This window comes from Bombina bombina, chromosome 5 (genome assembly GCF_027579735.1).
Source record: "Bombina bombina isolate aBomBom1 chromosome 5, aBomBom1.pri, whole genome shotgun sequence".
Lineage (NCBI taxonomy): Eukaryota > Metazoa > Chordata > Amphibia > Anura > Bombinatoridae > Bombina > Bombina bombina.
In genome coordinates, this window is record NC_069503.1 from 372,737,416 (window position 1) to 372,764,321 (window position 26,906).

Below are 26,906 nucleotides of genomic sequence, written 5' to 3' on the forward strand. Positions count from 1 at the left end.
TTTGTCAGGCTTTAACTAGGATCAAGCCTGTGTTTAAAACTGTTGCTCCGCCATGGAGTTTAAACTTAGTTCTTAACGTTTTACAGGGTGTTCCGTTCGAACCCCTTCATTCCATTGATATAAAATTGTTATCTTGGAAAGTTCTATTTTTAATGGCTATTTCCTCGGCTCGAAGAGTCTCTGAATTATCAGCCTTACATTGTGATTCTCCTTATCTGATCTTTCACTCAGACAAGGTAGTTCTGCGTACTAAACCTGGGTTCTTACCTAAGGTAGTCACTAACAGGAATATCAATCAAGAGATTGTTGTTCCATCCTTGTGTCCAAATCCTTCTTCAAAGAAGGAACGTCTTCTACACAATCTGGATGTAGTTCGTGCCCTCAAGTTCTACTTGCAGGCAACTAAGGATTTTCGACAAACGTCTTCCCTGTTTGTCGTGTACTCTGGTCAGAGGAGAGGTCATAAGGCTTCGGCTACCTCTCTCTCCTTCTGGCTTCGTAGCATAATTCGTTTAGCCTATGAGACTGCTGGACAGCAGCCTCCTGAAAGAATTACAGCTCATTCTACTAGAGCTGTGACTTCCACTTGGGCCTTTAAGAATGAGGCCTCTGTTGAACAGATTTGCAAGGCTGCAACTTGGTCTTCGCTTCATACTTTTTCCAAATTTTACAAATTTGACACTTTTGCTTCTTCGGAGGCTATTTTTGGGAGAAAGGTTCTTCAGGCAGTGGTTCCTTCTGTATAATGAGCCTGCCTATCCCTCCCGTCATCCGTGTACTTTTGCTTTGGTATTGGTATCCCAGAAGTAATGATGACCCGTGGACTGATCACACATAACAGAAGAAAACATAATTTATGCTTACCTGATAAATTCCTTTCTTCTGTTGTGTGATCAGTCCACGGCCCGCCCTGTTTTTTAAGGCAGGTAAATATTTTTTAAATTATAATCCAGTCACCACTACACCCTTGGCTTCTCCTTTCTCGTTGGTCTTTGGTCGAATGACTGGAGGTGACGTAGAGGGGAGGAGCTATATAGCAACTCTGCTGGGTGAATCCTCTTGCACTTCCTGTAGGGGAGCAGATAATATCCCAGAAGTAATGATGACCCGTGGACTGATCACACAACAGAAGAAAGGAATTTATCAGGTAAGCATAAATTATGTTTTTTTGGGTGGTGTGTATTGTAAGACACAAAGTCATTCAGGTGGTGCAAAGTATTATCTCCTTTTGTTTTTACCCAATCTATATACTTTATTGTTTTGCCACTGCATGAAAATTTTGTATGGTGCTAAGCAAATGGGTCATTTTTAGAGTAAAATTTGCATCTCAGAGTATGTAGCTTAGTAACTCCATCAAAATGATGTAAAAAACTATTTCTTCTACAAGCTATGACGAGTCCACGGATTTCATCCTTACTTGTGGGATATTAACCTCCTGCTAACAGGAAGTGGCAAAGAGCACCACAGCAGAGCTGTATATATAGCTCCTCCCTTCCCTCCACCCCCAGTCATTCTCTTTGCCTGTGTTAGTAATAGGAAGAGGTAAAGTGAGGTGTTAGTTTTAGTTTCTTCAATTAAGAAGTTTTTTTTATTTTAAAATGGTGCCAGTGAGTACTATTTTCCTCAGGGAGAAATCGTCAGTCTGGATTCCCAAGTGGAATGGAGAACATCTTATTTTTTGCCCTGATGTTCATGATCTTAGCAAGCATTATCTAAGATCCATGATGGTTCCCACAGCGCAGCTGAAGGTAGTGTACAAGAAATCTTCAGTGTGGAGACTGGTGTCTTGCTGCAAGCAGATTTGAGGTGTGTTTAGTCTTTTATTTTCTGGGGAGACTTGATATATCAGAAACAGACTGACGTTGTCCCTATAAGGGGAAGGGTAAGCAGTTTACACAGAGGATGTACCTGGGACCCCTATATACTGAGTGCAAGTTATAACAATTTATATATGCTGATTGCCAAAGTATAACAATTTATTTATGCTGATTGCCAATGTATGATAATTTCTTTGCATAGCAGGGCTGGACGTTGGGAGCTGCGGTTTTTTAAAGGTTGTTACATTCTGAGAAGTGTACAGTGTTATGGTGTTTGTTCTGTTTATGGAGGGCACATGGCTAACTTTTTTATGGCGACATGTTTTGCTTATTCTGCGACCCATGCGGGTCTTGTTCAGTTTGTTATTACGCCCACGGTGGGCGGGGCCTATTTTTGCGTGCTCAGGACTCGCTCATTCTTCCGGATCGCATTAAGAGGCAGCATCTGGGGCTCCGGTGGGGCCTATACTGTATCGGCCTTAGAAGGTCTTTAGGGCTATCTGAACAACAGCTGTATCGTCTGAGGGCAGGTAGGCACCACAGCTGAGCTGTGGCGTGGTGTAGGAGGCCAATTTCAAATAAATAAATAACTGTTTACGATATATATATTTTTTTGGGTATCTCATATTGTAGCAAGTGGATGCAATACAGATAGAGCTTTTGGGCACAGTAAATTAATTATATTGCCGCAAATACGTTGTTTTTTGAGAATATCAGAAAAATAGTTGCGCTTTTAAAATTTAAAGGCGCGGTACAGTTTTTTGTTTCATTATCTTTTTCTTTTGATTTTAACTAATAGCTCAATATTTAAGCAAAGAATGACTATTGTTTTTATTGCTAGTCTGTCTAACATGTCTGACACTGAGGAGGAAACTCCTTGTTCTATGTATTTAGATGCCACTGTGGAACCCCCTCTAACTTTTTGTCCCTCGTGTACTGAGAGGGCCTTACACTGTAAAGCACAGATTTTATGTAAAGAAAATGTGTCTAAAGATGATTCTCAGTCTGAGGAGAATCAGGGTATACCACTTCTCCCCAAGCGTCACAACCTTTAACGCCCACCAAAGCGACGCCTGGTTCTTCAACCGCATCTAATTCTTTTACTCTGCAGGATATGGCTGCAGTTATGTCAACTACCCTTACAGAGGTATGTGAATACTGATTCCTCTAATGCCTTATTAGCTATTTCCGATGTACCCTCACAGGGATCTGATTTGGGGGTCAGGGAACTTCTGTCTGAGGGGGAACTTTCCGATTCGGGAAGTGCGTTACCTCAAACAGACTCGGACGTCATGTCCTTGAAATTTAAGCTTGAACACCTCCGCCTGTTGCTTCGGGAGGTTTTAGCGACTCTGGATGACTGTGACCCTATTGTGGTGCCACCAGAGAAATTGTGTAAGATGGACAAATACTTAGAGGTACCTGCCTACACTGATGTTTTCCAGATTCCTAAGAGAATCTCAGAGATTATTAAGAGGGAATGGGACAGACCGGGTATTCCGTTCTCACCCTCTCCTAATTTCAAGAAGATGTATCCCATATCTGACACTGTTCGGGACTCGTGGCAATCAGTCCCTAAGGTGGAAGGAGCTATATCTAGCCTAGCGAAGTGTACAACTATTCCTATTGAAGACAGTTGTGCTTTTAAAGACCCTATGGATAAGAAATTGGAGGGTCTTCTAAAGAAATTGTTTATTCATAAGGGTTTCCTCTTACAACCATCGGCCTGCATTGTTCCAGTTACCACTGCGGCAGCCTTCTGGTTTGATGCTTTAGAAGAGTCTCTTAAGACTGAGACTCCTTTAGAGGATATCTTAGATAGAATTAAGGCCCTTAAGCTGGCAAATTCTTTTATTACAGATGCCGCCTTTCAGATCGCTAAATTGGCGGCTAAGAATGCTGAATTTGCTATTTTAGCGTGTAGAGCGTTATGGTTAAAATCTTGGTCTGCTGATATGTCATCTAAGTAATTCGTCCCGTTCCAATATTGGAACAGGGGCAGGGGTTTTACTCAAATCTTTTCGTGGTCCCCAAAAAAGAGGGCACGTTTCGACCTATTTTAGATCTAAAAAGTCTAAACAAGTTTCTTAAAGTCCCATCCTTCAAGATTCTGCCATTGATCCAAGAGGGTCAGTATATGACTACCGTGGATTTGAAGGATGCATACATTCATATCACTATCCACAAGGATCATCACCAGTTCCTAAGGTTTGCCTTCCTGGACAAACATTTTCAGTTTGTGGCTCTTCCCTTTGGGTTGGCCACAGCACCCAGGATCTTCACGAAGGTTCTAGGGTCCCTTCTGATCCAGGCGTCGTCCTATCATCTGACAAAGTCTCATACAGACATGGTTCTGTCCTTTCTGAGGACTCACGGGTGGAAGGTGAATCTAGAAAAGAGTTAATTAATTCCACAGACCAAGGTTCCCTTCCTGGGAACTCTAATAGATTCCATATCCATGAAGATTTTCTTGACAGAGGTCAGAAAATTAAGGATTCTGAATACATGCCGAGCCCTTCAGTCGAATCCTTGGCCATCAGTGGCCCAGTGCATGGAGGTAATTGGATTGATGGTGGCGGCAATGGACATCATTCCGTTTGCTCATTTTCATCTCAGACCACTACAGCTGAGCATGCTCAGACAGTGGAATGGAGATTATGCAAATTTGTCTCCTCAGATAGATCTGGATCAGGAGACGAGAGACTCTCTTATTTGGGGGTTGTCTCAGGATCATCTGTCCCAAGGGACGTGCTTCCGCAGACCCTCATAGGTGATAGTGACGACGGACGCCAGCCTTCTAGGTTGGGGTGCAGTCTGGAATTCCCTGAAGGCTCAAGGTGTGTGGACTCAGTCGGAGTCAATTCTTACAATCAATATTCTGGAATTGAGGGCAGTATTCAATGCGCTTCAGGCGTGGCCTTAGTTGGCTTCGGCCAAATTCATTTGCTTTCAGTTGGACAACATCACGACTGTGGCTTACATCAATCATCAGGGAGGAACAAGGAGTTCCTTAGCGATGACAGAAGTATCCAAGATAATTCGGTGGGCGAAGTTATCTGTCAGCAATCTACATCCCAGGAGTGGACAACTGGGAAGCGGACTTTTTAAGCAGACAGACGTTTCATCCGGGGGAATGGGAACTCCATCCGGAGGTCTTTTCCACTCTGATCCTTAGATGGGGCAGCCCGGAGTTGGATCTGATGGCATCTCGTCAGAATGCCAAACTCCCAAGATACGGATCCAGGTCAAGGGATCCTCAGGCCGAACTTGACAATGCCTTGGTCGTTCAGTCTAGCTTATGTGTTTCCACCGTTTGCTCTCCTGCCCCGGGTTATTGCTCGGATCAAACAGGAGAGGGCTTCAGTAATTCTGATTGCGCCTGTGTGGCCTCGCAGGACTTGGTATGCCGATCTAGTGGACATGTCTTCCGTCTGCCACCGTGGAAGCTTCCATTGAGGCAGGACCTTCTCATTCAGGGACCCTTCCAACACCCAAATCTAGTTTCTCTGCAACTGACTGCTTGGAGATTGAACGCTTAATTTTATCTAAGCGGGGGTTCTCTGATTCGGTCATTGATACTTTGATTCAGGCACGTAAGCCTGTTACTAGAAGGATCTACCATAAGATATGGCGCAAATATCTTTATTGGTGCGAATCCAAGGGCTACTCATGGAGTAGAATTAAGATTTCCAGGATTTTATCTTTTCTCCAAGAGGGATTGGAGAAGGGGTTACCAGCAAGTTCCTTAAAGGGACAAAATACTGCTTTGTCTATTTTACTACACAAACGTTTGGCAGATGTTCCAGACGTTCAGTCTTTTTGTCAGGCTCTGACCAGAATCAAGTCTGTGTTTAGACCAATTGTTCTTCAAGGGGTTCCGTTTGAACCCATGCATTACATAGATATTAAGTTGTTATCTTGGAAAGTTTTGTTTTTGGTTACTATTTCTTCTGCTCGTAGAATTTCTGAGCTTTCAGCATTACAATGTGACTCGCCTTATCTTATTTTCCAAACTTGGTTTCCTTCCTAAGGTTGTTTCTAATAAGAATATTAATCAGGAAATTGTGGTTCCTTCATTATGTCCTAACCCTTCGTCTAAGAAGGAGCGTATGCTGCATAACTTGGACGTGGTCCGTGCCCTGAAGTTTTACTTGCAGGCAACTAAGGATTTCTGTCAATCATTTTCATTATTCATTGTCTTTTCTGGAAAGCGTAGGGGTCTGAAAGCTACGGCTACCTCTCTTTCTCTTTGGCTGAAGAGTATCATCCGTCTGGCGTATGAGACTGCTGGACAGCAGCATCCTGAAAGAATTACGGCTCATTCTACTAGGGCTGTGGCTTCCTCATGGACATTTAAAAACGATGCTTCTGTTAAACAGGTTTGCAAGGCTGCAACTTGGTCGTCTCTTCACACTTTTTCCAAATTTTCCAAATTTGATACTTTTGCTTCTTCTGAGGCTGGTTTTGGAAGAAAGGTTCTTCAAGCAGTGGTGCCTTCCGTTAAGGTTCCTGTCTTGTCCCTCCCTTTCATCCTTGTCCTGTAGCTTTGGTATTGTATCCCACAAGTAAGGATGAAATCCGTGGACTCGTCATATCTTGTAGAAGAAAAGGAAATTTATGCTTACCTGATAAATTTATCTCTTCTACGATATGACGAGTCCACGGCCCTCCCTGTCATTTTTTAGACAGGTATATATTATATTTTTGTTAAACTTCAGTCACCTCTGCACCTTTGGCTTTTCCTTTCTCTTCCTAACTTCGGTCGAATGACTGGAGGTGGAGAGAAGGGAGGAGCTATATATACACCTCTGCTGTGGTGCTCTTTGCCACTTCCTGTTAGAAGGAGGTTAATATCCCACAAGTAAGGATGAAATCCGTGGACTCGTCATACATTTCCTTTTTTTCACTTGCCTCTTTCACCTGTGATCGACTCAAAGGCAACAGACATGCACATATATTTATTATTGTTATCAGTTATTTGTAGAGTGCCAACAGATTCTGCAGCGCTATAAACAAAGGCATAATATATGCAGGTAACATGTATAGGGAATAAGTGTGTAGAAAGCCCTGCCAAGAGTTGCACTGTTGTAGTCAGCTCTCATGAATGTGGTCTACAAACAGCTGAGCTCATAGGCTTACATGCTAAGGGGGTAACAAAGGAGGAGAGGCACTGAGGTAAGAAAAGGTTAGTGTATGTTGTATGCATCCCTGAACAGTGGAGTCTTTAAGGAGCTCTTGAAAGTTTCAAAACTAGGGGAGAGCCGTTTAGAGCGAGGCAGAGAGTTCCACAGAATAGGGGATAGTCTGGAGAAGTCCTATAGACAGGAATGTGAGGTGGTAACAAGAGAGGAGGGGTTGCTATATAATGTTTAATACTTTTGTATACATAGCACTCTCAGAAAACTAGTACAGTACTGTGTTTTATATAAACACAAAAAACAAACCAATTACACAGGCAGAGAAGAGTGTGACTTAAAGGCAGGGGAAAATAGTTATTTTTGATAATTTTATTTGAAAAATATTAATTAAAAAGTTTGGATTTTGGAATAAGTTTGGATTTTGGAATTCTGGATTTGGGGATTTGTACCTGTATTTGGTGCTTGGTGATTCCTACTACTGTTCCTAGTGTTCCTGAACTCTGAACTTCTTTTTAGGGCGACCTCAGACTATTTTCTGGATTAAGATTTAAGCCTATTCTCTTGCTGTGTTTCCTGAGCTCTAATGATGTCCGGCTATACATTTATTGATCTGTCTACCAGCTATTTTCCTGGATCTTACTTATGTACCTGGTTCTTCTCAGATTAATTTTCTGGTTTCTGACCTTGATTCTATTATATTCTTCTGGTTTGCTGTACTGCTGCCTGACTAGTGACAAATCTACTGGTTCCTGACTTCCTACTGTTACCGACCTTCATAACCAAACCATCTCCTGTCTACTTAAGGCCTGAGAGTAATGACTTTACACAAGGTGACATATTATGGTGTCTCAGTATAGTTTGGTCATAACACTAAAATATAATGAATCATTCCCGCTTCTCTGTTTATAATATAATGAGACTCTGTAGTTTTATATATAATACTCCTACTCCTAGAAAACAAGTTGTGCCATACTGATTGCATGTGGTACTTGTAATCAATGCCATCCGATCAAGTATTACAAGCATTTTACATGTGTTACATATAGTGCAGCCTATACTTTCACCCTATACTGCAAAGCAGTAGTAGCTCACAATTGTGCATTCAAATACACTTTAACATTTGATACAAATAAATGGATGGTGAATTAAGGCTTAATCAGTAGGGAACAAAAAGGGTAAAACATTTAAAAGAAAAAAAAAAGTATATGATGAGTGCTGGAGTGGAAAGGGATCATTTGTGTATCATGTGTATGCATATGTGTGTATCCGTTTTACTTCTATTATCAGATTTGCTTCATTTGACATCCTTTGTTGAAGGACCAGTGCTGGGAGCTAGATGAACACATTTGGTGAGCCATTGCCAAGAGGCATATATGTGCAGCCTCCAATCACCATCTAGCTCCCAGTAGTACTTTGCTTTTTCTTAGCCTACCTAGGTATACATTTCAGCAAAAAAAAAATACCAAGAGAGCAAAGCAAATAAAATTATAGAACTGGAAAGTTGTTAAATAATTATGAATGATGAAAGTTTAATTTTGCTTCTACTGTTCCTTTAACAGAACAAATGCACTGAACAATACTGTGCTACTCAGGCTATATTTAAGGCTATCAAGAGGAATCCTTACTGATTTTCAAACATCTTTTCAAATGATTGAAATAAAACTGAACAGGTTTTCAAAAGCAAAAACAATTGATGCAATAATACTGTAGAACTCCCACACTCCCCTCCTACTGGCTAACATTCCTGACTTGCCAGGTTCCCACCCTGTCTTTCTTAAATAAGAAATCTAGAAACCTTGTGCAGTGTATCAGGCTCAGACCCACACTGTAATCATAGCAGGCTGCCTGAAGTAGAAGGTAAAAGCTGTGCTTGCCTGAACACCCACACCTCTAAGTGCAACATGCGGCTTCGCTTCAAGTGTATATTGTTTGCACTTTGTATATTATTATCAGCAATACTGTAGGAAGACATGGTGCTTTACCTTCCTACAGAAGGAGCTAGGAAATTAAATGGTTCATGGAATAAAAAAATCCCTTTCATGTTTTCAAACCTTTAACAGGAGTCTTATTGAAGATATGCCTTTATCAAGGGAAATAAAAATATTTATTCAAACCTGTAACAAAAAGGCAGATTTTTAAATTCTCACATCCATGATTTAACAAATAACATTCTTATCTGTGTTTGCTTTCTGTGTATGTGTACTTAAAATATGGCCCCTCAATGGAAATCAAAGAAAATACTGTATCTATAAAAAACACACACAAACACCTAAATAACCAACACTCTTTACAATTTTGACATTATTAACCTCTGCAGCACCTGAAACACACTAATATACTAGATTTTTTTTTCTATTCCACTCATTTTAATTATAGTGCAGATATTATATATATATATATATATATATATATATATATATATATATATATATATATATATATATATATATATATATAGGGCTAGATTACAATTGTAAAGCCATTTGCCTGACTGAAACGTAAATGTTGATTGTGCTAGTGCAATTGCGATTTCGCTCAACTTGTAATATGAGTGCAATGAAAAAGGCTTGCGAAGACAATATTGATTGTGTAAAACAGTTTGCACCTCACTTGTAATGTAGTGCATAATATGTAGATAGACAAACTCTCATATATAAGCATTTGTCATATATAAACAATATCTATGATAGATTAATTCACAGTTAATTCACAATTACCTTAACGTACTGATATATAAGCAAAATGATCTACCTGGTATATCTGTTATAGGCATAGATTACAAGTGGAGTTTTTATGATAGCGATGATATTGCGGCCCTACGCTAAGAATAGCGCACAATCTGGTATTTGAATAGTAAAATAGTTTTACCAGATAATGTTACAGAGCCCACATTTTTGTAGCATGACTAATACTTTGTATTAGATAGCACATACAGATAGCAAGCATAACCCATACAGTATCTCACAAAAGTGAGTACACCCCTCACATTTTTGTAAATATTTTATTATATCTTTTCATGTGACAACACTAAAGAAATGACACTTTCCTACAATGTAAAGTAGTGAGTGTACAGCCTGTATAACAGTGTAAATTTGCTGGCCCCTCAAAATAACTCAACACACAGCCATTGATGTCAAAACCGTTGGCAACAAAAGTGAGTACACCCCTAAGTGGAAATGTCCAAATTGTGCCCAATTAGCCATTTTCTCTCTCCGGTGTCATGCGACTTGTTAGTGTTACAAGGTCTCAGGTGTGAATGGGGAGCAGGTGTGTTACATTTGGTGTTATCGCTCTCACACTCTCTCATAGGGGTCACTGGAAGTTCAACATGGCACCTCATGGCAAAGAACTCTCTGATGATCTGAAAAAAAAGAATTGTTGTTCTACATAAAGATGGCATAGGCTATAAGAAGATTGCCAAGACCCTGAAACTGAGCTGCAGCATGGTGGGCAAGACCATACAGGGGTTTCACAGGACAGGTTCAACTCAGAACAGGCCTCGCCATGGTCAACCAAAGCAGTTGAGTGCACGTGCTCAGCATCATATCCAGAGGTTGTCTTTGGGAAATAGACGTATGAGTGCTGCCAGCATTGCTGCAGAGGTTGAAGGGGTGGGGGGTCAGCCTGTCAGTGCTCAGACCATACGCTGCACACTGCATCAATTGATCTGCATAGCTGTCGTCCCAGAAGGAAGCCTCTTCTAAAGATGATGCACAAGAAAGCCTGCAAACAGTTTGCTGAAGACAAGCAAACTAAGGACATGAATTACTGGAACCATGTCCTGTAGTCCGATGAGACCAAGATAAATTTATTTGGTTCAGATGGTGTCAAGTGTGTGTGGCGGCAACCAGGTAAGGAGTACAAAGACAAGTGTGTTTTGCCTACAGTCAAGCATGGTGGTGGGAGTGTCATGGTCTGGGCCTGCATGAGTGCTGCCTGCACTGGGGAGCTACAGTTCATTGAGGGAACCATGAATGTCAACATGTACTGTGACATACTGAAGCAGAGCATGATCCCCTCCCTTCGGAGACTGGGCTGCAGGGCAGTATTCCAACATGATAACGACCCCAAACACACCTCCAAGACGACCACTGCCTTGCTAAAGAAGCTGAGGGTAAAGGTGATGGACTGGCCAAGCATGTCTCCAGACCTAAACCCTATTGAGCATCTGTGGGGTATCCTCAAATGGAAGGTGAGGGAGCGCAAGGTTTCTAACATCCACCAGCTCTGTGATGTCGTCATGGAGGAGTGGAAGAGAACTCCAGTGGCAACCTGTGAAGCTCTGATGAACTCCATACCTAAGAGGGTTAAGGGAGTGCCACTTGTAATATAGGTTTTAATAGGTAACAAATTGGAAAGTAATTTCAGTTGTTTAATGCATTATGACAGAATTATATGTAACATTGCTATCTAGTGGATTATCACTCATTTTAGTGCTAAAATAAGTATATATATGTATATGTATATATATATATATATATATATATATATATATATATATATATATATATATATATATACACAGTATATATAATATAACAGAACAGACAAGCACTCCAGATTTCAGTTGAACTTCCTGGGGTGCAGCAGAAATAATGCACAATAAATGATAGAGAGTGCACTCACCAGGACTTATTAATAGTTTTATTCCTTAAATGTGAATGTTTTCGGGGGTTTAGCCCCTTCCTCAAACATACAAAAAGAGAGATTAACTTACCCCAACACCAAACAACCATATATGTGAAAAACCGCCATCTCTTACGCTCTCCTGGGTAGGGCACCACCCCCCTGATGATGTCACCATCCCAGGCAACACAGGATTTCGGTCCTAGGTTCTAAAAGTGACAAAACATAAAAATTACAGAAGAAGTATATTATAGCATATATCCAGTTAACAGAGCATTTATAGAAATATGTAAATACATACAGTATGTATATATATATATATATATATATATATATATATATATATATATATATATATATATATATATATATATATATATATAAATATACTGTATATATATATATATATATATATAAGTATTTACATATTTCTATAGATGGTCAAACTTGTCATTTGAAATTGATTTTCTGTGGTATTTCAGAATTTACATAATCTTTTAGAATTTCTTACAAATAATTCATGTTTGTAACATACATTGAAAGATTGTTTCTCTGTTGGTAACTTTCTGTTGCCTCTTTAAAATGAGATTCAGTTACAGGGCTTTTATTTCATTTTACTGTCTACTTCTACGTGACGCATTGTACTCTGGAGATCAGTGTGAACTATAGCTGTGTAACCATTGTCCATTTTCTTTGTAGGGTAGATCAGCTCCTGTAAAACCAAAACAAGAATTATCAGGCCGTTCAGCTTTGCTTTCTGACATTGAAAAAGGGGCACGTTTGAAAAAAGTAGCACAGACCAATGATCGAAGTGCGCCTCAAATTCAAAGTAAGTCTATCTTTTAATTCAGCCGTATACAGAAAATATGTTTGTTGGATTTAGATTGTTCAGTGTCTACAGATCCAGAAAATATGTAATGTAATGTAATATCCAGGTGAGTATAGCATAATACCGTATATAAAAAAATTACCAAGTTTCCATAGACAGTGTTAAATGTTAGACGCAAAACGTTAAACCATTTAGCTGGCGTAAATTGTTAGCTGCTTCCATTTTTCACCTATGTTACATACTTCCTCTTTTGACTTTACAACTGTATGAAAATCTAAGTTATTAAAGGGATATGAAACCCAATTTGTTTTGTGATTCATATAGAGCATACAATTTTAAACATTTTTCCAATTTACTTCTATGATCTATTTTGCTTTGTTCAATTGGTATACTTTGTTGAAAAACATACCTAGGTAGGCTTAGAAGCAGGGAGCAAGCTGCTGATTGTTGGCTGCACTTATATGCCTCATGTAGTGCATTGCTGCTTCTTTAATAAAGCATACTTAGAAAATAAAGCAAAATTAAAATAGAAGTAAATTGGAAAGTTGTTTAAAAATGTATGTTCTATCTGAATCACTAAAGGAAAATTTGGGGCTTCATGTCCCTTTAAACGTAACTTTTCCTCTATTTTCACTTAGCATACAGCAACTTGGTAATTATTAGATGGTGTTATTATGAGTGTAACTGTACTCTGTAATGTATTCTTGATTTGTTTTGTGAGAGTTTTTTGTTTTGCGTGTTAGCTTCAACTGAGCTTAAGCAATTGCGTTTACTTTCAACTTATAATACGAGCGAGAAATCTGACGTGTGCAAACAGCAGCGATAAACCCCTTTTCTCTTGCAAGGTGTATCCAGTCCACTGATTCATCCTTTACTTGTGGGATATTCTCATTCCCTACAGGAAGTGGCAAAAAGAGCACACAGCAGAGCTGTCCATATAGCTCCCCCACTAGCTCCACCCCCCAGTCATTCTCTTTGCCGGCTCTAAGCACTAGGGTCTCTCTCGGGAGGGTAAAGTGAATGTGGTGTTAGAATTGTAGTTTTATTATCTTCAATCAAAAGTTTGTTATTTTAAATGGTACCGGTTTGTACTATTTATTCTCTAGCAGAAAAGTGATGAAGATTTCTGCTGAGAGGAAAATGATTTTAGCATGTTGTAACTAAAATCCACTGCTGTTCCCACACAGGACTGAGGAGTACCAGAAAACTTCAGTTGGGGGGAACAGTTTTGCAGGGTGATCTGCAAATCAGGTATGTTCAGTCATTTATTTCTAGACAAGACTGAGATAATGCTAGAAGAGACTGACAATATCCCCATGAGGGGAGGGTAAGCTATGTTCACAGACTTAGTAAGGAATTGAATTCTTACATAATAGGGCTAATATACTGGTTGACACTTATTCAGGGCAATCGATTGTTTAGCTAAGGAAAAATCGTTTTGCAAGACACTTTGAAAGCCATTTTGGGTTCTTTCTGGGGTTATTACCCACATGGCTGTTTTTTTATTAACTTAGGAGTGATTTACTAGGCCCCACAGCTCCGGAGTAGAGTGGGAGGGGCCTAATTTCGCGCCTCAGATGCACACTTAGAATTGCAGAGAAGATCATGCTGCTTCACATGGAGGGTCCTGCTGCTGTTTGAGGGCCTTAAAGAAGCTATATTCCCCCAAATCTGATCCCTAAGGGCAGGTAGGGCCACAGCAAGGCTGTGGCAAGGTCTGTAGTAATTTTAACCGGGTGTTGGCTTTAGGCTGCTTCGGTTTGGGCATTAAGGGGTTAATCGTTCTGAAACTTGTGGTGCAATCTTATTAAGGCTTTAGGTACATACTGTGAAAATTTCAAAAGGATTGCTGCATTTTTCACTGTTTTGTAAAATTGTGTGCTCTTTTTATCTCTTAAAGGCACAGTAACGTTTTTTCAAATTGTGTTTTTTATTTGATTAAAGTGATTTCCAAGCCTGTTTGTGTATACTACTAGTCTGTTAAACATGTCTGACACTAAGGAAAATCCTTGTTCAATGTGTTTTGAAGCCATGGTGGAACCCCCGCTCAGAATGTGTCCCACTTGTACTGATATGTCTATACACTTTAAAGATCATATTGTTGCACTTAAGAATGTGGCCCAAGATGATTCTCAGACTGAAGGTAACGAGGGTAGCCCGTCTGCCTCTCCCCAAGTGTCACAACCAGTTACGCCCACGCAAGCGACGCCTAGTACCTCTAGTGCATCTAACCCTTTTACATTACAAGACTTAGCGGCAGTCATGGATAATTCTCTTACAGCCTTCTTATCTAAACTGCCTGTGTTACCTGCAAAGTGTGATAGCTCCGTTTTAAGAACAGATTATGAGCATTCTGACGCTTTGGTAGCCGTATCCGATATACCCTCACAACGCTCTGAAGTGGGAGCGAGGGATTTGATGTCTGAGGGAGAAGTCTCTGATTCAGGAAGGGTTCTTCCTCAGACAGATTCAGATACATTGGCTTTTAAATTTAAACTAGAACACCTCCGCATTTTGCTTAGGGAGGTATTAGCTACTCTGGATGACTGCGACCCTTTGGTGATCCCAGAGAAATTGTGTAAAATGGACAAGTACCTAGAGGTCTCTGTTTACACGTTTCCGGTCCCTAATGGGATTGCGGATATCGTTACTAGGGAGTGGGATAGACAGGTGTTCCCTTTGTTCCCCCTCCTGTTTTTAAGAAAATGTTCCCCATATCTGACCCTGTGCGGGACTCGTGGAAGATGGTCCCTAAGGTGGAGGGGGCTGTTTCTTCACTTGCTAAACGCACAGCCATACCAATTGAAGACAGTTGTGCTTTCAAAGACCCTATGGATAAGAAGTTAGAGGGGTTACTTAAGAAAATTTTTGTTCAACAAGGTTTTCTTCTCCAGCCTATTGCCTGCATTATTCCTGTAACTACTGCAGCCGCTTTCTGGTTTGAGGCGCTGGAAGAATCGCTCCAGACGGAGACCTCATATGAGGAAATTATGGATAGAATTAAGGCTCTAAAGCTAGCTAATTCTTTTATCACTGACGCCGCTTTCCAAATAGCTAAGTTAGCGGCAAAAAATTCAGGTTTCGACATTTTGGCGCGCAGGGCACTATGGCTAAAGTCCTGGTCGGCCGATGTGTCGTCTAAATCCAAGCTTTTGAACATCCCTTTCAAAGGAAAGACCCTCTTCGGGCCTGAATTGAAAGAGATTATTTCAGAAATCACCGGGGGAAAAGGCCATGCTCTCCCTCAGGACAAGTCCTTTAAGACAAAGAACAAAGCTAATTTTCGTTCCTTTCGTAATTTCAGGAACGGCCCCACTTCATCCTCTCCGGCTGCAAAGCAAGAGGGTAACGCTTCACAGCCCAAGGCATCTTGGAAGCCTTACCAGGGCTGGAATAAGGGGAAACAGGCCAAAAAGCCTGCAGCTGCCACCAAGACAGCATGAAGGGGTAGCCCCCGATCTCTCTTCGCTCAGGCCTTCTCTTCGCTCAGGCCTGGGCAAGAGATGTACACGATCCTTGGGCATTAGATATTGTATCCCAGGGATATCTTCTAGAATTCAAGGGTTCTCCTGCAAGGGGGAGGTTCCACATTTCTCGTCTGGCTACAGATCAGACAAAGAAAGAGGCGTTTTTACGCTGTGTAGAAGATCTACATACAATGGGAGTGATCCACCCAGTTCCAATCGTGGAACAAGGGCTGGGTTTTTACTCAAACCTGTTTGTGGTTCCCAAAAAAGAGGGAACTTTCAGACCCATCCTGGATCTAAAAATTCTAAACAGATTCCTCAGAGTCCCATCATTCAAAATGCATACCATTCGGACAATCTTACCAATGATCCAGGAAGGTCATATATGACTACCGTGGATCTAAAGGATGCGTATCTGCATATTCCTATCCACAAAGATCATCAGCAGTTTCTCAGGTTCGCCTTTCTGGACAAGCATTACCAGTTTGTGGCTCTTCCTTTCGGCTTAGCCACTGCTCCCAGAATTTTCACATAGGTGCTAGGGTCCCTTCTGGCGGTGCTAAGACCGTGGGGCATAGCAGTGGCGCCTTACCTAGACGACATTTTAATTCAGGCGCCGTCTTTCCAAAGAGCCAAGTCTCACACAGAGATTGTATTGGCCTTTCTGAGGTCTCACGGGGGAAGGGGGAACATCAAAAAGAGTTCTCTTTCCCCTCTCACAAGGGTTCCCTTCCTAGGGACTCTAATAGACTCGGTAGAAATGAAAATATTTCTGACGGAGGTCAGAAAATTAAAACTCTTAACTACTTGCCGAGTTCTTCATTCCATTCCCCGGCTATCTGTGGCTCAGTGCATGGAGACAATCGGATTAATTGTAGCGGCAATGGACATAGTCCCTTTTGCTCGGATACACCTCAGACCACTGCAACTATGCATGCTCAAACAGTGGAATGGGGATTATGCAGATTTGTCTCCTCAAATTCAGTTGGACCAGGAGACCAGAGATTCTCTTCTCTGGTGGTTGTCTCAGGACCACCTGTCTCAAGGAATATGTTTCCGCAGGCCAGAGTGGGTCATTGTAACTACCGACGCCAGTCTGTTAGGCTGGGGTGCAGTCTGGGACTCCCTGAAAGCTCAGGGCTTATGGTCTCGGGAAGAAACGCTTCTCCCGATAAACATTCTGGAACTGAGGGCAATATTCAACGCTCTTCAGGCATGGCCTCAACTAGCTGCTGCCAAATTCATCAGATTTCAGTCGGACAACATCATGACTGTAGCTTACGTCAATCATCAGGGGGGAACAAAGAGTTCCCTAGCGATGACGGAAGTAACCAAAATAATCAGGTGGGCGGAGGATCACTCCTGCCATCTCTCAGCAATTCACATCCCAGGAGTAGACAACTGGGAGGCGGATTTTCTAAGTCGTCAGACTTTTCACCCGGGGGAGTGTGAACTCCACCCGGAGGTATTTGCTCAGCTGACTCAGCTATGGGGCACTCCAGAATTGGATCTGATGGCGTCCCGTCAGAACGCCAAACTTCTTCTCTATGGGTCCAGGTCCCGGGACCCCAAGGCGGTATTGATAGATGCTCTAGCAGCGCCTTGGTCCTTCAATCTGGCTTATGTTTTTCCACCGTTTCCTCTCCTCCCGCGTCTGGTCGCCAGAATCAAGCAGGAGAAGGCTTCAGTGATTCTGATAGCGCCTGCGTGGCCACTCAGGACTTGGTATGCAGACCTAGTGGACATGTCATCTGTCCCACCATGGACACTGAGGCAGGATCTTCTAATACAGGGTCCGTTCAATCATCCAAATCTAGTTTCTCTACGTCTGACTGCTTGGAGATTGAACGCTTAATTCTATCAAAGCGTGGGTTCTCTGAGTCAGTTATAGATACTCTGATTCAGGCTAGAAAGCCTGTCACCAGGAAAATCTACCATAAGATATGGCGGAAATATCTTTGTTGGTGTGAATCCAAGGGTTACTCATGGAGTAAGATTAGGATTCCCAGGATATTGTCCTTTCTCCAAGAAGGATTGGAGAAAGGATTCTCAGCTAGTTCCTTAAAAGGATAAATATCTGCTTTGTCTATCCTGTTACACAAGCGTCTGGCAGAGGTACCAGACGTTCAAGCGTTTGCTCAGGCTTTAGTCAGAATCAAGCCTGTCTTTAAACCTGTGGCTCCGCCATGGAGTTTGAATCTAGTTCTTTCAGTTCTTCAAGGGGTTCCGTTTGAACCTTTACATTCCATAGACATTAAGTTGTTGTCTTGGAAAGTTTTGTTTTGGTAGCTATCTCTTCTGCTTGAAGAGTTTCAGAATTATCTGCCTTACAGTGTGATTCACCTTACCTGGTGTTCCACGCAGATAAGGTAGTTTTGCGTACCATGCCTGGTTTTCTTCCTAAAGTTGTTTCTAACAAGAATATTAACCAGGAAATAGTTGTTCCTTCTCTGTGTCCTAATCCATCTTCGAAGAAGGAACGTCTTTTACACAATCTTGATGTAGTTCGTGCTTTAAAGTTCTATTTACAAGCAACTAAGGATTTCAGACAAACATCTTCCTTGTTTGTTATCTTTTCTGGTAAGAGGAGAGGTCAGAAAGCGACTGCTACCTCTCTTTCCTTTTGGCTGAAAAGCATCATCCCTTTGGCCTATGAGACTGCTGGCCAGCAGCCTCCTGAAAGAATTACTGCTCATTCTACCAGAGCAGTGGCTTCCACATGGGCTTTCAAAAATGAGGCTTCTGTTGAACAGATTTGTAAGGCAGCGACTTGGTCTTCACTGCATACTTTTGCCAAATTTTACAAATTCGATACTTTTGCTTCTTCGGAGGCAATTTTTGGGAGAAAGGTTTTGCAAGCAGTGGTGCCTTCCTTTTAAGGTACCTGTCTTGTTCCCTCCCTTCATCCGTGTCCTAAAGCTTTGGTATTGGTATCCCACAAATAAAGGATGAATCCTTGGACTGGATACACCTTGCAAGAGAAAACAGAATTTATGCTTACCTGATAAACTACTTTCTCTTGCGGTGTATCCAGTCCACCGCCCGCCCTGGCATTTAAGTCAGGTAAAAAAAAAATTGACCGCTGCTTCATAACTGCTGTTTCTGGCGAGCCTGCAGGCTTGCCAGAAACACAGGGCGTCAAGCTCCATTCGGAGCTTGATAGATAGGCCCCATAGTCTCTTTTTCAAATTGACTTGTTTTTCTTTAATTTCACGGGCAAAATTAGGCTTACGAGGTTGCAAAATGCTGTTATTTATTGCTTCATTCTTTGGGCAAGAATTTTTTGGCACAAATAACTTTGTCATTTCCTGCGTCTTAGTTGACGCCAGGTTATTTGGCACGAAGTTGCATCTGTTATGATGCCAGTTGTGTCATTTCCGGATGTTTGTTGGCGCCAAAAAATGTTCTACTTCATTTTGCGTTGTGCGTCATACTTGGCGCCAAATATTTTGGTTTTATTTTACCCCACTTCCTATATGCTTCTTGCGTTCTGTATGTGCAAGAGGGTCATGCTGTTTGCTTTTTTGCTTATTTTAGCACTTGCATTTTTTCCCCTTCCTGAAACTGCTATATGAGGAAATACAATATTTTGTTTAAATGTTATTTTTTCTTTTACATTTTGCAAGATGTCTCAATCTGATCCTGTCTCAGAAGCTACTGTAGGAACCATGCTGCCTGAACACAGTTCTACCAAAGCTAAGTGTATCTGTTGTAAATTAGCTGAGATTATGGGGCCTAGTTATCAAGCCGTCAACCTCAAATACGCTGGTAACTTTTTAATGTAGAATAGGGTAGGGATTTTTTTTATTTTGGGGGGCTTTGTTATTTTATTAGGGGGCTTAGATTAGGTGTAAGTATCTTAAAATTGTTGTAATATTTTTTAAATGTTTGTAACTTTTTTTTTTGTAACTTGGCTTTTTTTATTTTTTTTACTTTAGTTAGTTTATTTATTTTAATTTAATTGTAGTTATTTGTAGGTAATTTATGTAATTAATTTAAGATAGTGTAGTGTTAGGTTTAATTGTAACTTAGGTTAGGATTTATTTTACAGGTAATTTTGTATTTCTTTTAGCTAGGTAGTTATTAAATAGTTAATAATTATTTAATAACTATTCTAACTAGCTAAAATAAATACAAAGTTACCTGTAAAATAAATATAAATCCTAAAATAGCTACAATGTAATTATTAATTACATTGTAGCTATCTTAGGGTTTATTTTACAGGTAAGTATTTAGTTTTAAATAGGAATAATTTATTAAAGTATAGTGTAGTGTTAGGTGTAATTGTAACTTAGGTTCGTTTTTATTTTACAGGTTAATTTCTCTTTATTTTAACTAGGTAGCTATTAAATAGTTATTAACTATTTAATAGCTATTGTACCTAGTTAAAATAAATTGAAAGTTGCCTGTAAAATAAAAATAAATCCTAAGATAGCTACAATATAATTATGATTTATATTGTAGCTATATTCGGGTTTATTTTAAAGGTAAATATTTAGTTTTAAATAGGATTAATTTAGTTAATAATAGTTATAATATTTAGATGTATTTAAATAATATTTATGTTAGGGGGGTGTTAGGGTTAGTGTTAGACTTAGGTTTAGGGGTTAATAATTTTATTACAGTGGCGGCGGTGTAGGGGGGCAGATTAGGGGTTAATAAATTTATTATAGGTGGCGACGGTGTAGGGGGGCAGATTAGGGGTTAATAAGTTTATTATAGGTTGCGGCGGTTTAGGGGTTAAACTATTTATTTAGTTGCAGCGGGGTCCGGGATCCGCAGGATAGGGGTTAATAACTTTATTATAGAGGGCGGCGGTATAGGGGGGGCAGGATAGGGGTTACTAGGTATAATGTAGGTGGCGGCAGTGTCCGGGAGCGGCGGTTTAGGGGTTAATAACTTTATTTAGTTGTGGGGGGCTCCGGGGGCGCCGGTATAGGGGGTAGAACAGTGTAGTTAGTGTGGGTGCTTAGTGACAGCTTATCAATAAAGCTGTCAAAAAGCCGAAGAGCAGCGAGATCGGATGAGTGATAACTATCACAGTCCGCTGCTCATCGCCCTGTACTTGGTGCGCAGCTTTTTGACAGATTTTTTGATAACTTAGGCAAAAATTTTCAGGTCTGCGGCGGCGATGGTAGGCGAGCTTAGGCGGGTGTATTGGGCCGGCAAAGGCAAGTAAAGTAGACGACTTGATAACTTGGCCCCTTTGTCTTCTGGGGATAGGAGACTCTGCACTTCATAAGATTCAGCGGCAGCTTATATGGGATAAATGTATCCTTGGTAAGGATATTGACAGGCAGGGAGCAGGCACTAAGATGTGACTGGAGACAGGGTTTATGTTTTAAAGTATAATTCTTTTTATTCATTGTGGGTTCTGCTAGCAAGCTGTAGTTTTTTAGCAGCCTTTCTGTAGATGGTCCACATAACTGCTTTATATGACTTATGCAGTCTGGATGCCTTCTTTCAATACTTAAACGGTTGTGGAAAATTATTTCATATTGTGTTTTATGGGCTAAGAATGTATTTACACAGAGACCGCTATGACCTCTAGGACAGTTGGGCTGTATAGGGTCTGAATGCTATGATGGGTTACTTTGCTGTAACAGCTCAGGGGATGCTGCATGTAACGATGTGTGAAATGATCCGAATCTCCATGATCCTTGTGATCATTACTTTATTCTTTTGGCCGTTCGCCATTATTTTTAGGGCGGGAAGATTCGCTGTATGGTTAGGGATTGTAAGCGCGTGCTTGTATGCGATGCAGTTTTTTGACCCATTTCTCCGCTTTGCTTTAGACTTGTGGTAGAAGTCAGTAAGCGGAGTGGCGTCCCCAATGATATGTTATTAATTTCATTCTAGATTACTACACAGGTAGATCGGTTGTGCTTCCAGGGCTGCGTTAGGCTGGGGAAGCGGAGTGAAAGTTTTTAAAAACAGAGGTTTTTTAATATGAATTTTCTTACTTCAGTTAAGCTGAGGTGTTTGAAAATGGTCTGGTTTTTCTAGCTTAGCGCTAGTATCATTCTCAGGCGCCTACCAGTACTTTATAGAAAGTACACAGCATATTTAGATAGTTACATATGTACATATTTGTATGTTTTAATAACAGTTTTTCTTTTAATTTACTTCTGCATCAAGAACATCTGTCTCTTGTTCTTTATTGGCTAGATTACGTGTTTTGCGTTATGAGCGGCTCGGTGCTAAGTTGCAAGTTATGGTCACCGCTCACCTCCCTATAGCGCTGCTATTACAGGTTTGCAAAAACCCGGCATTAGAAGGCAATTTGTGAGCGTTGAGCAAAATTGAGCTCCATACCGCACTCCAATACCAGCGCTGCTGTGAGCTGGTTTTACGTGTTCATGCACGATTTCCCTATAGACATCAATGGGGAGAGCCGGCTGAAAAAAAAGCCTAACACCTGCAATAAAGAAGTGTAAAGCTCTGTAACGCAACCCCATTGTTTCCTATGGGGAAAGAAAATGTATGTTTACACCTAACACCCTAACATAAACCCCAAGTCTAAACACCCCTAATCTGCCGTCCCCAATGTCGCCGACACCTACATTAAACTTATTAACCCCTAATCTGCTGCCCCCGACATCGCCGCCACCTACCTACACTTATTAACCCCTAATCTGCTGACCCCGACATCGCCGCCACCTACCTACACTTAGTAACCCCTAATCTGCTGCCCCCAATGTTGTCGCTACCTACATTTATTAACCCCTAATCTGCTGCCCCAATGTCGTTGCTACCTACCTATATTTATTAACCCCTAATTTGATTCCCCTAACATCGCTGCCACCTACATTACAGTTATTAACCCCTAATCTGCCGTCCCCAACGTCGCCGCTGCCGCCACCTACTTACAATTATTAACCCCTAAACTGCCTCCCCAATGTCGTCGCTACCTACCTACACTTATTAACCCCTAATCTGCTGCCCCCAATGTCGCCGCCTTTATACTAAAGTTATTAACCCCTAACCCTAAGTTTAACCCTAACACCCACTAAGTTTAACATAATTAAAATAAATCTAAATAAAAATTACTATTATTACCTAAATAATTCCTATTTAAAACTAAATACTTACCTGTAAAATAAACCCAAAAATAGCTACAATATAACTAATAGTTACATTGTAGCTATCTTACCGCTAGATTTAGAGTTTTGTCGGTAAAGGCCTGCGGTGCTAACAATCCTTTTTTTTCCAGTGCACCCTTAAGACAACGCTGGTATTACAAGTTGTCTGAATGACTGTGTTAGCCTCAGAAAAGTGAGCGTTGAGCCAAATTTAGCTCCACTTTAACCCTCAATACCAGCGTTACTTACAGTAGCGGTAAGCTGGAAAAACGTGCTCATGCACGATATCCCCATAGGAAACAATGGGGCTGAGCTTGCTGAAAAAAAACCTAACACCTGGAAAAAAGCAGCGTTCAGCTCCTAACACAGCCCCATTGTTTTCTATGGGGAAACACTTTCTAAGTCTACACCTAACACCCTAACATGAACCCCGAGTCTAAACACCCCTAATCTTACACTTATTAACCCCTAATCTGCCGCCCCTGCTATCGCTGACACCTGCATTTTATTATTAACCCCTAATCTGCAGCTCCGGACACCGCCGCCACCTACATTATCCCTATGAACCCCTAATCTGCTGTCCCTAACATCGCTGACACCTACATTATATTTATTAACTCCTAAACTGTCCCCCCCAATGTCGTCGCCACCTACCTACACTTATTAACCCCTAATCTGCTGACCGAACATCGCCGCCACTATAATAAATGTATTAACCCCTAAACCGCCGCACTCCCGCCTCGCAAACACTATAATAAATTGTATTAACCCCTAATCTGCCCTCCCTAACATCGCCGCCACCTACCTACAATTATTAACCCCTAATCTCCCACCCCCAACGTCGCCGCTACTATAATAAAGTTATTAACCCCTAAACCTAAGTCTAACCCTAACACCCCCCTAACTTAAATATAATTTAAATAAAACTAACTAAAATTACTATCATTAAATAAATTAATCCTATTTTAAAACGAAATACTTACCTATAAAATAAACCCTAATATAGCTACATTGTAGCTATTTTAGGATTTATATTTATTTTACAGGCAACTTTGTATTTATTTTAACTAGGTACAATAGCTATTAAAAAGTTAATAACTATTTAATAGCTACCTAATTAAAATAATTACAAAATTACCTGTAAAATAAATCCTAACCTAAGTTACAAATACACCTAACACTACACTATCAATAAATTAATTAAATAAATTACCTACAATGATTTAAACTAAAATACAATTCAATAAACTAAACTATAATACAAAAAAAACAAAACACTAAATTACAAACAATAAAAAATCTTACAAGAATTTTAATCTAATTACACCTAATCTAAACCCGCTAATAACATAAAAAAAAACAAAATAATAAAATGCCCTACCCTATACTAAATTACAAAGTAATCAGCTCTTTACCAGCCCTTAAAAGGGCTTTTTGCGGGGCATTGCCCCAAAGTAATCAGCTCTTTTACCTGTAAAAAAAAATACAATCCCCCCCAACATTACATCCCACAACCCACACACCCCTACTCTAAAACCCACCCGATCCCCCCTTTAAAAAACCTAACACTACCCCCCTGAAGATGACCCTACCTTGAATCGTCTTCAGCCAGCCGGCCACCGATGGGACAGAAGAGGACATCCGGAGCGGCAGAAGTCTTGATCCGATCGGGGCAGAAGAGGTCCTCCAAGCGGCAGATGTCTTCATCCAAGCAGCATCTTCTATCTTCAATCAACCGGAGCGGAGCCATCTTGAATCCATCCGACGCGGAGCCATCCTCTTCTTCCGATGTCCTAAGGCCGAATGAAGGTTCCTTTAAATGACGTCATCCAAGATGGTGTCCCTCGAATTCCGATTGGCTGATAGGATTCTATCAGCCAATCGGAATTAAGGTAGGAAAAATCTGATTGGTTGATTTAATCAGCCAATCGGATTGAAGTTCAATCTGATTGGATCAGCCAATAGAATGCAAGGTCAATTCTATTGGCTGATCCAATCAGCAAATCGGATTGAACTTCAATCCGATTAGCTGATTAAATCAACCAATCTGATTTTTCCTACCTTAATTCCGATTGGCTGATAGAATCCTATCAGCCAATCGGAATTCGAGGGACGCAATCTTGGATGACGTCATTTAAAGGAACCTTCATTCAGCCTTAGGACATCGGAAGAAGAGGATGGTTCCGCGTCAGATGGATTCAAGATGGCTCCGCTCCGCTCCGGTTGATTGAAGATAGAAGATGCCGCTTGGATGAAGACATCTGCCGCTTGGAGGACATCTTCTGCCCCGATCGGATCAAGACTCCTGCGCTCCGGATGTCCTCTTCTGTCCCATCGGTGGCCGGCTGGCTGAAGACGACTCAAGGTAGGGTGATCTTCAGGGGGTAGTGTTAGGTTTTTTTAAGGGGGGATCGGGTGGGTTTTAGAGTAGGGGTGTGTGGGTGGTGGGTTGTAATGTTGGGGGGGGGGATTGCATTTCTTTTTACAGGTAAAATAGCTGATTACTTTGGGGCAATGCCCCGCAAAAAGCCCTTTTAAGGGCTGGTAAAAGAGCTGATTACTTTGTAATTTAGTATAGGGTAGGGCATTTTATTATTTTGGGGGGCTTTTTTATTTTATTAGGGGGTTTAGATTAGGTGTAATTAGATTAAAATTCTTGTAAGATTTTTTTATTTTTTGTAATTTAGTGTTTTTTTTTTTTGTATTATAGTTTAGTTTATTGAATTGTATTTTAGTTTAGATCATTGTAGGTAATTTATTTAATTAATTTATTGATAGTGTAGTGTTAGGTGTATTTGTAACTTAGGTTAGGATTTATTTTACAGGTAATTTTGTAATTATTTTAACTAGGTAGCTATTAAATAGTTATTAACTATTTAATAGCTATTGTACCTAGTTAAAATAAATACAAAGTTGCCTGTAAAATAAATATAAACCTTAAAATAGCTGCAATGTAATTATTAATTACATTGTAGCTATTTTAGTTTTTTTTTATAGGTAAGTATTTAGTTTTAAATAGGAATCATTTATTTAATAATAGTAAATTTATTTAGATTTCTTTAAATTATATTTAAGTTAGGGGGTGTTAGGGTTAGGGTTAGACTTTTAGGGGTTAATAACTTTATTATAGTAGCGGCGACGTTGGGGGCGGGAGATTAGGGGTTAATAATTGTTAGTAGGTGGCGGCGATGTTAGGGAGGGCAGATTAGGGGTTAATACAATTTATTATAGTGTTTGTGAGGCGGGAGTGCGGCGGTTTAGGGGTTAATACATTTAGTATATTGGCGGCGATGTTCAGATTAGGGGTTAATAAGTGTAGGTAGGTGGCGGCGACGTTGTGGGGGACAGATTTGGAGTTAATAAATATAATGTAGGTGTCGGCGATGTTAGGGACAGCAGATTAGTGGTTCATAGGGATAATGTAGGTGGCGGCGATGTCCGGTCGGAAGATTAGGGGTTCCAAAATTTTATTATAGGGTTTGCGATGTGGGGGGCCTCGGTTTAGGGGTTCATAGGTAGTTTTTGGGTGTTAGTGTACTTTATAGCACTGTAGTTAAGAGCTTTATGTTCCGGCGTTAGCCCATAAAACTCTTAACTACTGACTTTTTTTTTTGCGGTTGGAGTCTTGGCGGTAGAGGCTGTACCGCTCACTTCTTCCAAGACTCGTAATACCAGCGTTAGGCAAATCCCATAGAAAAGATAGGATACGCAATTGACGTAAGGGGATTTGCGGTAGCCTCGAGTCTCGGAAAGAAAATGAGCGGTAGACCCTTTCCTGCCTGACTCTAAATACCAGCGGGCGTTAAAAAGCAGCTTTAGGACCCATTAACGCTGCTTTTTAAGGCTAACGCAGAAATCTAAATCTAGGTAGACTAGTTAGTAAACAGTTATTAACTATCTAATAACTACCTAGTAAAATAAATACAAATTGTAAAGGTGTAATTAGT

The 26,906-nt window shown here is 40.6% G+C and overlaps 1 protein-coding gene across 3 annotated transcripts in view; it reads left to right on the forward strand.

Moving 5' to 3' along the window:
- Positions 1 to 26,906, forward strand: part of WIPF3 (WAS/WASL interacting protein family member 3) — a 266,059-nt gene that overhangs the window by 138,331 nt on the left and 100,822 nt on the right. For all 3 annotated transcript variants that reach the window (XM_053714192.1, XM_053714193.1, XM_053714194.1), the window contains one exon: positions 12,281 to 12,410. In XM_053714192.1, coding sequence (XP_053570167.1) covers positions 12,281 to 12,410 — 130 coding nt within the window. The remainder of the gene's footprint in view (positions 1 to 12,280; positions 12,411 to 26,906) is intronic.